Genomic DNA, 13,400 nt, shown 5'->3' on the forward strand with positions numbered 1-13,400 from the left:
GATAAGTTCAACATACATAGAAATGACTGATATATATATGAGATTCTAGGCAGAGCACTGCATTAAACCTGAAAATATGTTTTTAGGGAGAGATCAAGAGTTTTTTTTTTTTTAGTGATCTCTTTGCTTGACTTGGATGAAATGTAGCTTCACTGTCCATTCATCAGGAAGACAAATGCTAGCAAAAAGCTTTAAAACAAGAAAATCAAAGAATCCTATACCCTTGAACGATTTTTCAATATGTGTCCAATAAGTGTCCAGTTTGGGACAACCGGTAATTTTGTTATTTTTCAACACAACTTATGTTAACAGCTACACATAGTGACACTGCACTGTATATCACTGTTGTTACGGGAAAGCTTCTTGACTCGACTTAAGGTGATTTTCATGTTTTAAGTCCAGTTGAAGGTTTACATAATCCTCCATGAGCTGGGGGAATTCAGCAAGCCAGGATTTTTATAAACCCCTTTCAAAACCCCCGTGAATGAAGTCCAAATGTAAAATCGAGACTTATTTTTTTTACTCATTCCTGAAAAATTCAAGATATTTTGGTGATGTAAGGCTACATGTTGGCATTAACATACGATGTGTCAAAATGTAACACAAATATGTGCCGTCCCAAGATAGACTACTTTTTTTAATACTTTTTTTTTAAGAATTCACACTTGGTCTACAGGCTTAAGCTAAGCCGGTGAAACCAGTCTTAGCTCAGGGCTGCCTTTATTCCTCTGTAAAAGAACAAACAGGGAGTGGTATCAAAACAACATCCGCTTTGGAAATTTTCTCTTTTTTATTTTGACATCTCACTGTGGGTCAGGAAAACGTACCCAATCCATTAAAATGTGTCCCCTTCCTGTTATACAACAGAAGTTAAAAGAAAAGCATTCATCTCAGCAATGAAACCTTCCTCAGTGTCTCACAACGACATCAACCACAAGCCCAATTACTGTGATTTGAATTTTTGCCAGTACACATTTCATATCCATCCTGCACACTGAAATAGAAAAAACAAAAAACTGGTGCCTTGAGGTGTTGTGTATGAAATATTTTTTTTTTTTCTTTTTTACAGCTTTTTAAGACATGAAATTTAAGACAAATGATAGAACCAACTCAGAGGCATGCCCACATGGAGGCCGACATGTACAGCACAGAAACACGTCAGCCGATGATCATCTCAAATCAACAACTTCATGAAATACAACCAAATAAACAATACAATGAGCCACAAACGGCAAAAGAGAAAATCAAGAAACACCGGCACTTCCCTGTCTCGATGTATTCTGTATTCTGTTTTTTTTTTCCCCACCAAAACACTCAAATAATTTCTTGTTGTCGGGTTTGGAGGAGGGGGCTGGGTAAGTGGACCTCAGTGACCAAGAGAACAAAAAGTGAAAATGAAAAAACGTGAAAAGAAAATCATGATAATGTTCACTGTAACTTCCGCTGACTCTGGCTCAGATGAAGCGGCTGCAGAAACCCTGCGAGATGAGCTGTGGGAGACTTGTGTTGACATGCTTGTTGCCCGGCACACCTATACTGTGTCTATGTAAACATACACTGAAATTATGTACATCATGTGAGTTTTGTGTTGCCTCTGAACGGGGCCAGTTAGCCTAATAATGTCCTCCCCTCTTGTGCAATGGACCCATCGCTCTACGCTGAATGTGTGTATGTAAGAGAGAGAAAGAGAAAGAGAGAGAGAGAGAGGAGGAGAGAGGGAGAGAGAAAGAGGAGAGCAGGTGTGGTCCAGGGCCTGGAAGATACCATCCATTTTCAGCCACGAGACATATTTACAACACTGCTCGCCGCAAAGGAAGAGTACTCTCTCTGAGGAGGAGTGGTAAATAGAGAAATAGAAGAAGAGGAGCAAGAAGAACAGACAACCACAGGGACTGGAGATTGACATCCCCCTTGTGGAAATACAGTGTCACTGCCACTTTCGGTCACCTTTTTTTATTATTGTTTTTTTTTATTATTTGTTTTGTTTAATGGATTTTTTTTCTGAAAGATGTTGCATCCCACCTCTTTGGTAATCTCTTGGGTGATTTTTAAATTAGCCAAGAATTTTTAAACTGGTAATATAGTAACATACGTTTTATGCAAATGAAGTAATAAACATATTTGTCTGCTTTTGGGAATTTCAAATGTCTGTTGTTGTTTTGTTGTTTTTTTTGTTTGTTTTTTTCTCTCGGTTTAAAAACAAAGCACCAGTCATGTATTTCGACAGCATTCAAATATCACGCTACGTTCAACTGCAAAACTGGAGCTACCTGCTGCTCTGACTGACACCCACGCTTTGACGCCGGGGTCCTCACTCGTCCAGCTGAAAAGTTTCATTCTAAAAAAAAAATAATAATAATAAATAAATAAATAAATAAAAGAGAAGGAGAGATAACAACTATTTCTGACAGCTACTCTTACATAACGACTGACAGCATGAATGCAAGAGTTGTTATGTTAAACCGTGTCAGTCGTGAGTCATTAAAAAAAAAAAAAAACACTGCCTACAAAATACCAACATATCTGAAGACGGAGTCATCCTGATTTTCTGAAATATCATGTAATGAAATTCAGGCGTGGATGTGTGTGTGTGTGCGTGTTTTTTTTTTTGTTTTTTTTTTTAACTTTTTCCTCCCCTTACAAAGGTTGTGTACCATTTTAGAATGAAACCCTTCAGTTGTTCAGTCTTGCTGCATCCAATTTGCTGAACGGAGCCGAGAGCTTGTTAGTGTGTGCAGCTGCAGCAGACGCTTCCCTCTCTACAGGCACTCTGTTCAGTCCATAGTGATACCTTTTCATATTGGCCTTTTGCACATGTACAAGTAGAAGTCTCCATAAATAGAACTATACAGCAAAGTGCATGGAAGGAACAGTACAAAAATACCTCTGAATTTATCTCTGCAGCAACACATTTTTTTTTTTTTTTTTTTTTTTTTTTTTTGGATTTCTGATTCAAAAGGTGAAAACTCGAGTGAGACCAAATATCAGTAAATAAAATACAATGTCATACTTTTACCTAGGCAAGATACATAACTCTTAGAAATGTGAAGACATCGTTCCGGTATATGAGCCCCTGCCCTCCCTGCGCGCCCCTTTAGCCACAGCGATCCTCTGTTGTTAGAGCAGAAGGTGACCACATTTAAACAAATATTCAAAATATACAGAAAATATGGAAATATATTATATATAGATACGTATATAGTACGGAAGTAATGTTCAGGGCAGTTTGACCATGTTCACTGTGTCCTCGACCTCTTCCCCCCTCGCCTGTTGGATTGGTGATTTGTCTGCCAGTACATAAGTTGTCACTGTCGCTCTTCCTCTTTTGCTCGTGTGATTTCTGAGAACTCTTGCAGCGCTCCTTAGGAAACTATGCAAATAAAAATAAATACTATGAGTCCGTCCCACTGTCACTCGACAACATAATTTCCGCTTTACGATATAATCTGTTTTGTTATTCCTTTAACGTAGATCAGAAAATAGTTCTTTGATTCCTCTTTTTTATAACTTTTTTTTTTTTGTTTTGTTTTGTTTTTTTTGCATTTTTATCCCCAAAATACTTCGTTTTTAAAAAAAGTCGTTCTCATCAGATGTTGAGAAAAATATAGACCTCTGATTAACTCAACTCTCTCCGGATATAAGACTGCAGTCTCCTCCAGTGGAATGCAGGACCACCCTCGGGACCCTCTTGGCTCGGTGGTAACCCAATCCCAACTGTAAGCACACTCAGCGCGGGCTCAGGATGGCCCTCCTAGCCGGGGCGTACGGGCCTGTCAGGAGCAGGGGCAGGACACACACCTCCAAGCATCCTTACAGAAGGGGTTGAGAGAGAGAGAGAGAGAGAGAGAGAGAAAGAGAGAGAGAGAGAGACAAAGAGAGAGGGTGGGAGGTGCAGGACGGGGGCTATTTGGAAAACCCCAGGGTTACCTCTCCTGTCTTTCCATACCGTACAAAACCGACCCAAATTCCACAGTGAGAATTCGCTCTTTGACCTCTGAAGTTGTACTTTGAACCCCTGTATTATTCTTTTGATTTTTTTTTCTCGAGCTGAAGTTCGTTCCTCCCGGCGAGGGTCTAGAAGCCCTCTATATGACAGTAGGCCTCCAGACTGGAGAACAGGATGTAAAGGAACCAGAGGCTGAAAAAGAAGGCTGACGTGGCCAGTCTGTGTCCCCGGGGCCCGCCCAGTTCTCCTCCGATGTGGGCCCGGCGCCGGTAAAGCAGCACCGAGATGGCCAGGAAGGCGAAGATGGTGAAGAGGGTGACGGAGAAGGCCAGCGAGCCGGCCTCCACCATGAACGGCTTTCCCTTCATGTGCCAGTAGATGGCCGCCACGGACCAGGCCACGCCGATGCCCAGGAAGACGTTGACCGCATTGCTGCCGGTCACGTTCCCGATGGAGGCGTCCGCGTAGGTGTCCTGGACCGCCGCTACCTTACTGGCAAAGGTGTCTGTGGAGAGAGAAGCGGCGTTTCATTATTATTTCATTGGGCTGAAATGATTGAAAATGAGTACCAGTAGGAGTAGGAGAGTAGGAGATAGCTGTTATGTGTCATTTGTGATGTTTAAAGAACAGTTCACCCAAAATATAAAAAACACATTTCCCCACCTACACCTAATGCAAGCTATCCATCTACCCGCCCCCACATAGGGTGAATCGCTCCAGTACGAATTACAGGGGGATAAATGCAGTTTTTCATTGCTCTTTCTCAACAAAATGCAGCTTCCTATAGTTGGGTCGAATGTCAGTCGGTTCACATTCGCACCACAAACGAACCACTCCAGAGTTTGTTTGTATCTGTGCCAAAAACCCACTTCCTCAACAGAGACGAGGTCGGGCTGTTTTGGTCTGCAACCAAGTACGACGGCTGCTTTCAGACCTGTCCAAACGGGAGTTCAACTCAGTCAGACTAAACAGGGCAGGTGTAAAAGCCTCCTGATGCATAATTTTCAACACATCTTAGAGATGCAATGTGGAGCATTTTTTAAACATCCATATATCACTGTCAAATTAACGGTGATAGCCTGGTTTAATTACTGTAAACGATTTGGGCCATGGTCAAGACGACTTGGAGCCTCTGTCTCGCTGCAGTGGCATTGTTAGTGCAAGTGTTTTTTTTTTGTTTTGTTTTTTTTAAATTAAAGTCCCATTACTTGTGCTTCTGGGAAAACCGTGTATTTAATGGTGACATCTTGCTGCACTACTGTACGTAAAAATACAAACAACAAAATCTCTGAACAACCCTGACTCCAGCCATCCCATAAAATAAAACTGTGTTTCTCTGTTGATAAGTTGATGTGGTGTTAGTTTTCACAGTGCATGGCCTCTTCAAGATTTCAGTTCTACTATCGAGCTGCTTCATGATGCACCCCGACCCCCCCACCCCTCGCCAGTGAGAGCTCCATGATCAGAAACTCTGAAAGCTTCAGGCCCTTTTCTGCTGCTGCACCAGCAGTCTCATCCTGTTCTGTGCCCTAAAGCAATTAATAAGCTTTCCTGTGAAATCTGACCTGGTTGCAAACAATAACAGAATGGTAGAATGGTATAGCATAGAGGCCACTGGAAGCTGACAGTCTTCTTAGCAACAATATTGTTTGTTTATGGTTATTATAATGTGATAAATACTGGTTAATGTTACACATGTGATGTCATTAGGATACAGCATTGTTGCTGTCTGGGAAAAACGTTTTTCAACTTTTCAAGAACTAAGAAAAAAAGACATGTTTTTAGCCTGATGACAATGCATTTTTGACATTTAATGTGTTGAGAGGCTTTAATAAACCCAAGAGGCTGGAGATTTTTCTCAGCCCACACAGGATCATGTAATCCTTCCAGTGAAGCAGAAAAAAAATTAAAATCTCCAAAATCGGAGTTAGGAGGGTTTCACATGACAACGGCGATGCTGCTCCAAACACGTACGTGTTAAAAATGAAGCATCGTTCTTTAAAAGTAGACCGTCTATTACTGTTGCACTTACCAGGGACAGATGTGCCGAGTGCCACAAAAACCACAGCGGTGACCGAGTCCTTAAGACCGATGGTGCAGCCAAAGTGGGACGCCAGGTCGCCGATGACAGCCGTGAGCAGGCCGATGATGATGATGGAGACGATGAAGCAGGCCCAGCCGTTCAGGTAGTCTGTAGGGGGAACGCAGGCGAACAAAACCTTCCAGAAGACGGTGAGGAAGTGCATGACGTAGTCGAAGCAGGACGGCAGCCGTTCCTCCCCCGTGTCCTCTTCGTCCTCATCTCCTGGCGGGAAGTGGGGCCGAGCGGGGGGGACGGCAGAGGAGCCGGGGGTGAAGGGTCAAACGGACAGGAGAGTAATGGGATGACAAGAGAGGGCAGTGCAGCAGAAAGGATGAAGCGAGATATTAAGGAGAGGGGGAGGAAAAGTGAGGCAGCGAGACAGAGGGGGGAGCGAGGGGAGGTGCAGAGGTACGGACAGAGAGTGACAGAGACAGAGAGACAGGGGACGAGGAGGCAAGGGAGCGAGTGTGACAGGCCCAGAAAAAAGAAATAAATGGTGAAGCGCAAAGCGGAGAGAGTGGATGAAAGAGCAGAGAGGGTAAACAGCGAAAGAAGGTTGGGAAAACGTTCAAGAGATAGAGGATGAATAAAGGAGATAAGGGATGACAGAGAGGGGGAGGCAGAGAACAACATTCACTTAAAATGGCACACTGGCTTATTTTTCAGCATGAGACACGATTATACCTCAGCTGGAGGTTGTTGTTATGTATACTCAAGTTTGAATGTGTGACTTGCAAATACATAACTAGGATAACTGCGGAGGCCACAGGGCATAACATGACTCATTTTTAATTAAAGAACAGCCGGTGAGTGTGTTTAAAAGATGACACCGTTTTGTCAGTCAGTCACTCCGTAGATGGAGCAGAAGTTTGCAGGTAAATAACTTCAGCTTGTGGGTGAAAAACTTTGCTTTATAGGTTAGCTTACACTTTGGGCTTTAATATTTTAGGTGATTTAATAATGCAGGTTCCATTGCCTGTTTTCACAAACTACTCTCTATTACCTCTCTTTGTGGGTAAACAACGCTCACTTTTAGGTTAGTGTAGGCTCTAGGCTTTTGGCTCAGTTTGTGGGTAAACAAGCTTATTCCGGCCTTCCGGCAGAGTTCTCACGTTGTGAGCAGTGCAGCGTGGCGTGGTGCAATTTGGTCTATTTGGTGTGACTGGTTGGCAGGGTGACCTAGTGGCCACACAGAGATTGCCCATAACCTAAAGGTCACAGACTCAGCCACCGCAGCAGCCATTTGTCCCGTCAAAGTGCTCTCGAGCAAAACACCAAACCACACTCGTTGGAAGAACCGAATAAAGGTGCCAGCTGACAGCTCGGATGAAAATGGTCATCCTCCTCGGATGGAGGTGCAGGGTGTCCCTGCAGGAAGCTTCAGCAGACGGGCAGGACACTGCTGATTCAAAGTGTCAGGCCATGTGATGTGCATGCATTTTTCAGCGAGGGGTGGATCATGAAAAAATAAAGAACGCCACTGGGTTAAATATTTCAGCACCAAAGTGCGGAACCGAGGCCCTCGTGCAGCCTGCGACATGGCGCCTGTGACTGCGGCAGCGGCACCGCAGGCTGCAGGGAGATCTGATGTCGCTGCCGATTGACTCAGAATAAGATGGATAATATGCCCTCTGTTGAGTGCACATGAGATTATATCAGAGCCTCCAGAACTTTGTTTCCAGGAGGGTCCAATCAATACGAGGCTCTGAAGATCGATACCAGCAGCAACATTTTTGGACCAAAGTCACCAAAAGCCAATATTTTGTGTTCATTTTCAGTGCTTAAATTTGACAATCTTAGTTTCACACTGATAAGTATTCAGTGTTTGCCTTGGGAAATGTTTTTGTCAGGGTGCAAAATGCCTCTGAACAAGAATTTGGACCATCATATTAACATTAACATTCTCCATGGAAACCCATGATAATGAGATCCTTTTAGGTGGGTTAGCATCTCTTTAAGGCAAGGTGACCCGCTGCACCTATTTGATGGTAGGGAAAAATCGAGGATACATTATTCACTTTAAATGAGAATGAATTTACTAATTTAAATAAGAATGGATTTCTTTAAAAAAAAAAAAAAACTTATTCAACAATTGAATTAATGAATAAAATGTGCAAAGAGAAAAAGCAGAATGTCTTCGTAGGTTTTACAGACTTTTATATAGATGTGCTCAGAGAGGAACTGCCATCATATTGACTGAATGACTTACAATTTCCAATATATTGTCAAACCATGTCTTATGCAACAGGCGAACTTAACAACGGACACACTGCATGATTAATCAGCATAAAAGAACAATGAGATTCTGTAAATAAGTAAAGCCGGTGGTGCATACGGCAACTCTGATGGACAATGACGTCTAAAAAGTTGCTTCAAACAGAGATGTGTTAATGCAAGGAAATATTTTAACAGATATTTCACCGATTGCTGAAAGTGCTGCCCAGTTACACAGCAAAAACGAATGTCTTGCGTGTTCACATTACCAAAAAAAAAAAAAAAAAACGTCTTCTAATAAAGTGTAGTTGAAAGTAATGATTGAGCAGATTAAAAAAAGTTCAATTACCAGTTTTGTAAAAGCTCTGTGTTTGGAATTGGGTGTTTTTTTACAGTACCTGCACTGACTGTAATGGCCTCCATGAACTGGTCTCTCCACGAGTTTGTGCCCACCACCAATGCCAGGTTTGTCTTCTTGATCAGCTTGTCCACTGTGCTCTGTTATCACACACACACACACACACACCAAAAAAAAAAAAAAAAAAGGCAAAAAAAAGCCATCCATGAAATATTCAGGATATGAGATCTCAGCCTGCATCTGTGCACAGCATCTTTCAACCCGAGGAAGAAGAGAAATGCATAAACTTCACCACATGATGGCAGTGGCATCCAGTTGCAGGCAATACAAACCTATCCCTGTGTGATGCATGATAAAAGCAGAAACAAATATGGTGGGTATACTTTTCTGCTGGGGAGGTTAGAAGATGTATACAAACAGTTGTTTCACACAGAAACGTGAGGTGGGAAGGTCTCCGAAAAAGCATTAAAACTGTGTGAAAGCAACGCTCCCAATTGAAATAAAAGGCAATTCCACATGGGAGAATGGCAAGTGAAATGTTGTTTTGTGCCGGTTTGATGGTGGAGGAAAAAAAGCTATTCTTGGAAGTTGACGGAAAACGACTGAAATCCTGTGTTTAACATCAGCCAGCAGGTTTTCACAACGCGCCTTCTCCAGGGTTTGATTGCGGGAGAAACCCTCGTTTAGACCGCGGTGATCAAGCGTCTCATGCTGTGCCACTTCTGTTTGAAGGTGAAACTCGCCTACCTTGAACTCGTACGATTCCTCAATAATGACTTCCAGCTTGGAGTGCTCCCCCAGCACCGGTTTGCCCATCTCCGCTATCCGTTTGGCTTCTTCCTCGTCTGATGTCAGCTTCCTGTCAGGCACATCTGAAGGCAGAAGGCGAGAAGGGAGGAGAGGGAAAACAGCACAGGGTGTAAGACGGCAATCAAAATAAGAGGAGATTCAGCTGATTCCCGTGTCATTTTCTACTTCACATAAGGTTGTCTTCTTGTTCAGTGTGAATTTATGCCCTCATGATGGTAACTCTTTACTTAGAGGACAGGTTGCACTCATTCAGTGGATAATAAAATGCCAATAAAATGCTCAAACATTATTCGAGTGAAAGAATACATGATTTACTGTGGTACTGCCAATGCTTGCTTCACTGTGGCACGTTTCTTGGTGGCGTTTCAACTTTGTTGCACAAACTTAGATGAGATAAACTTGCATGCTTCATCAGGCATTGGACTAAACACAAACAAAGCGGAGCCAAATTGTGGGTGCACGTCGACTTCACTCTGCTGTGGCACGGTGACAATCCTCCGAGATGAGCCTGAGGGGCTTTTGTTTTAATTTTGGGCCCTTTCCCATGTGCCCATATGTTCCACTTTTTATCTGTAAGGGTTTCCACACCCACTTAGACTTTTCAGTGACTTTCCAGCTTTGGTGGAAACTGAAGGGCTCAGACATGGTATGCTCTTAAGTGAGACAAAATTAGACAAAGACATTTCTTGGACACCTCACTTGTTATCTTGTCATTGAATAAATACTATCCATTCTTATTCAAAAAAACACTAAAAAGGCCTGATTTTTATTGCTTTCAAATTCACAACGAGTCCTCATCTAGGCCTGGGCGATGTGGACAAAATCAAATATCGCGGACACCTCATTATTAATACTGTGATGATACTGTCTGTGTGATGACTATTGGTGCTTTCATAAGGAATTTAGACAGTGGAGGTTTTTGCTAACCAATCATTAGTGATGTGCATGTGATATCCATGCAGGCAGAGGCAACTAACAGGAAAATTGCATCCCTTTACTGTAATCCAGTCTTTAAAAAACAGAAAAAAACACATTCTATATCACGTTATAATATATCCAAAGTGCAATATTGATATAATATCACTGTATCGCCTGGTCCTCCTGTGCCTGTGTGTGTGTGAATCTGTCTCTCTACCCGTCAACATGATACTTCCTGCGTCTTGGCAAAGAAAGGAGGCACAATGCTTTGTATCACAGAGCGCCTGGGTGCGGTGCAAACTACAAAGTGTGCCATAACATCAATTCTGTGCTGTCGAACTTTATCAAGAGTGAGTGGCTGTGCATCCGCAGGCCTCTCATCCCGCTCGGTGTGACACCCCCACTGAGCCACCTGGTGCAGAGACCTTGTCATCTTTTATACCCGCCCCGAGTCCCAGCCTGCTGCTCTTTGCTGACAACACGCTTACTATTAAATATTAACACTGCCATTAAAGATCACAGCCAAGTCCCCTTGATAGGAGGGCGTGTCGGCAGGCGCGCGCACACACGAGCACGCACATGCATAATACACAAGCATATGCGCGCCTGCAACTCGCGCACACACACACGGGCCCCGCAAATGCACACGATTTTAAGCTAAATCAATTACACGCACAAGTCAGTGTGTACCCTGAAGTCCTGACAGGATTTTCTTTTGCTCATGTTTAAAATTTGATTATCCAACCATTCCCTTGCACTATGCTGCACCACTACATGACATTATTTCCTCGACAAGGAATGGAAAAAAAAAAACAGAATTAATCACACAAAGGTAATTAAATTTCTAATTTCTGAACTGTGGGTTTTTATCTTGACGGTTATCAAGTGTTTGTGCCTTCCACCTGACAGGAGAACATAATTTATGGCTTTATGATTAATTAATCCACTGATTAGGGTGCAAATCCATCACTGAGTGTGGGAGAGAGTGCAAACTGAACATGTTTAGGAAAACTCAGTGACAAGACAAAGAGGCTAACACCGGTGGCATGCAGTTATTTCCCTGCCACAGCGGCCCGCATCAAACTTCTCCGCGTAGGAGTGCTGATCCAAAATAAACGACATAAACAATCTTAATCATCTGAATGATTAAACAGATTTCAGATCGGCACCCCCATGCAGAGATTTAGGCCCGCGTCGGAAACCACAGCACACACAGGGAATGTGACTTGAGTGGGGATGCTGAGAGGAGGAGAGGATGACTTACCTTCAGCTAACAACAGGGCTGTGGAGGAGAGGAGAGAGAGAGAGAGGAGGAAGAGGAGGAGGAGGAGGGCATGGAGAAAACAGAAAAAAAGCGATGAGCAGTGGAAATGGGAGAAACATAGATAAGGACAAAAGCAGGTTAATAAGAGGGAGAGAAATGTGATGGCCTCAGAGAATGGCTGCGTATTGACTGTGAGGTATAATATACTGCATATGGCGCTGATTATTCGATTGGCTGAGGTAGTAGAAAGAATATGGCATTTTGTATTTTTTTTTTTTTTTTTTTTATGAGTGCAAAGGCAGCAGCGAGGTTTATTAAGGGAAGACATGTCCGATAGCAATCAACAAAATTCTTGGAGGACATTTTCGACTTATGAGCATAACACTCATTCAAAAGTTTATTGCTCCCAGCGCTTGTCAGCTGACTGAGTTTGGAGGTAATAATGATACAATAAACCCTTATTTAACCTGGCAGGTTCAGTGTGAACTCGGGTTAGACCGATGGATCCATCTGCCGGATCCTGGCCTTTCATAATAATGGGATATTGGCAAGTTACCTATTGCAGATATGATGGAGGAGAGGATATCATTTTAACTGTAAGACCTTCAATGAGACCTGCCTTACCCTGGCTGGCTTTTTATAAAGAGTTTTAGGGTCCCATTGTCTAAATACTGTTTGAGAACTGTTTGCACCCGGCAAATAATAAAATTCACCAAAGACGACTGAATCTGTGCAAGTTTTTGTACTTTTTCTTTTCTTTCTTTTGTCTTTTTCCTCCTGGGGCGTGAAAATGGGTAACTTTAAACATAAACTATGACATTTTATCTGACCACTAAATGGAATGGAGAGCAGCGACAAGTTGGAGAGTAAATCCACTGCTCTCTTCCCACGCTCCACAAGTATATATGAAGGCAGTCCGGGGGGGGCAGACAAGGACAGACTTTGTTACGGTCTGTCACTGCAGGCAAACAGCTGAGCTAAACCAACTGCTAAAGAGACCCTGCAGGATACCAGGGGTCTTTGACTGAGCCAGGTTATGTTGTGTATCTTATCATGGTCCTATCATGTCTGACAGAGAGACTTTTCAGATTAGGAATGGGAGGGGAGAGAGCGATTGATCTGGCACATGCTTTGACAAAATGTCTTTTTACAGGAGTAGATAAGAGATGAACACTTGGGGCTCAACATGCAGAGCGTGTCCCACCTAATACTGAGGCCGAGCTGCAGCGGCCTGGGTTCAAATCTGGCTTGCAACTTTGCTGCATGTTATCCGCTCTCTCTGCCCTGTCCTTCCTATAAATCAGAAATACCCCAAAAATAATCTTTAAAAAAAGAAAAGGGCAGAAAACTACTACATGGCTGGTCCGTGCAAGCTTTATATCATTAATTTAGTTCAATTTCAGGATTGCTACTAGGTTCTGAGTTACATAACACAGGTTTAAATATACAAAATACCTTCAAAGTATATTGGCTATCAGCAGCCTCAGTTGGCACTGATACTGGCCTTCAGAAGTTCATTATGTTCAAACCCTTACATAAACACATTCTTATTTACTGCAGCAACCTGTGGGAGTGTTTGCAGTGGGACGGAGGGTTAAACATTCATACACTCACACCTGGAACCTGCCCAGCAGCGGAGCGGCGGCGAGCTGGCGGCCAGCTGAGCAGCTTCACCGGAGCAGGTGGAAGCTGCTACTGAAGCCGCACCGTGACGCTTGATGTTGGACGTGGCGTTGCTACTCACTCACTCAAACGTTAAAATCTGGCACCCGGACTGACAATCTTTCCATCACCGGGCTGCTTAATC

General features: G+C 43.1%; 1 protein-coding gene across 4 annotated transcripts in view; it reads right to left on the reverse strand.

The window, feature by feature from the left end:
- Nucleotides 1-771: 771 nt before the first annotated feature.
- slc8a3 (solute carrier family 8 member 3) overlaps nucleotides 772-13,400 on the reverse strand; it is a 102,877-nt gene continuing 90,248 nt past the window's right edge. For 2 of the 4 annotated variants that reach the window (XM_030082141.1, XM_030082139.1), the window contains exons 4-8: nucleotides 11,594-11,611; nucleotides 9,349-9,473; nucleotides 8,642-8,741; nucleotides 5,979-6,251; nucleotides 772-4,451 (exon numbers count right to left, since the gene is read on the reverse strand). In XM_030082141.1, the coding sequence (XP_029938001.1) occupies nucleotides 4,075-4,451; nucleotides 5,979-6,251; nucleotides 8,642-8,741; nucleotides 9,349-9,473; nucleotides 11,594-11,611 (893 nt within the window). In that variant the 3' untranslated portion in view covers nucleotides 772-4,074. The remainder of the gene's footprint in view (nucleotides 4,452-5,978; nucleotides 6,252-8,641; nucleotides 8,742-9,348; nucleotides 9,474-11,593; nucleotides 11,612-13,400) is intronic. The other 2 variants (XM_030082142.1, XM_030082143.1) reach the window with 2 other exon arrangements.

Source organism: Myripristis murdjan, chromosome 22, assembly GCF_902150065.1.
Source record: "Myripristis murdjan chromosome 22, fMyrMur1.1, whole genome shotgun sequence".
In the NCBI taxonomy this organism is placed as follows: domain Eukaryota; kingdom Metazoa; phylum Chordata; class Actinopteri; order Holocentriformes; family Holocentridae; genus Myripristis; species Myripristis murdjan.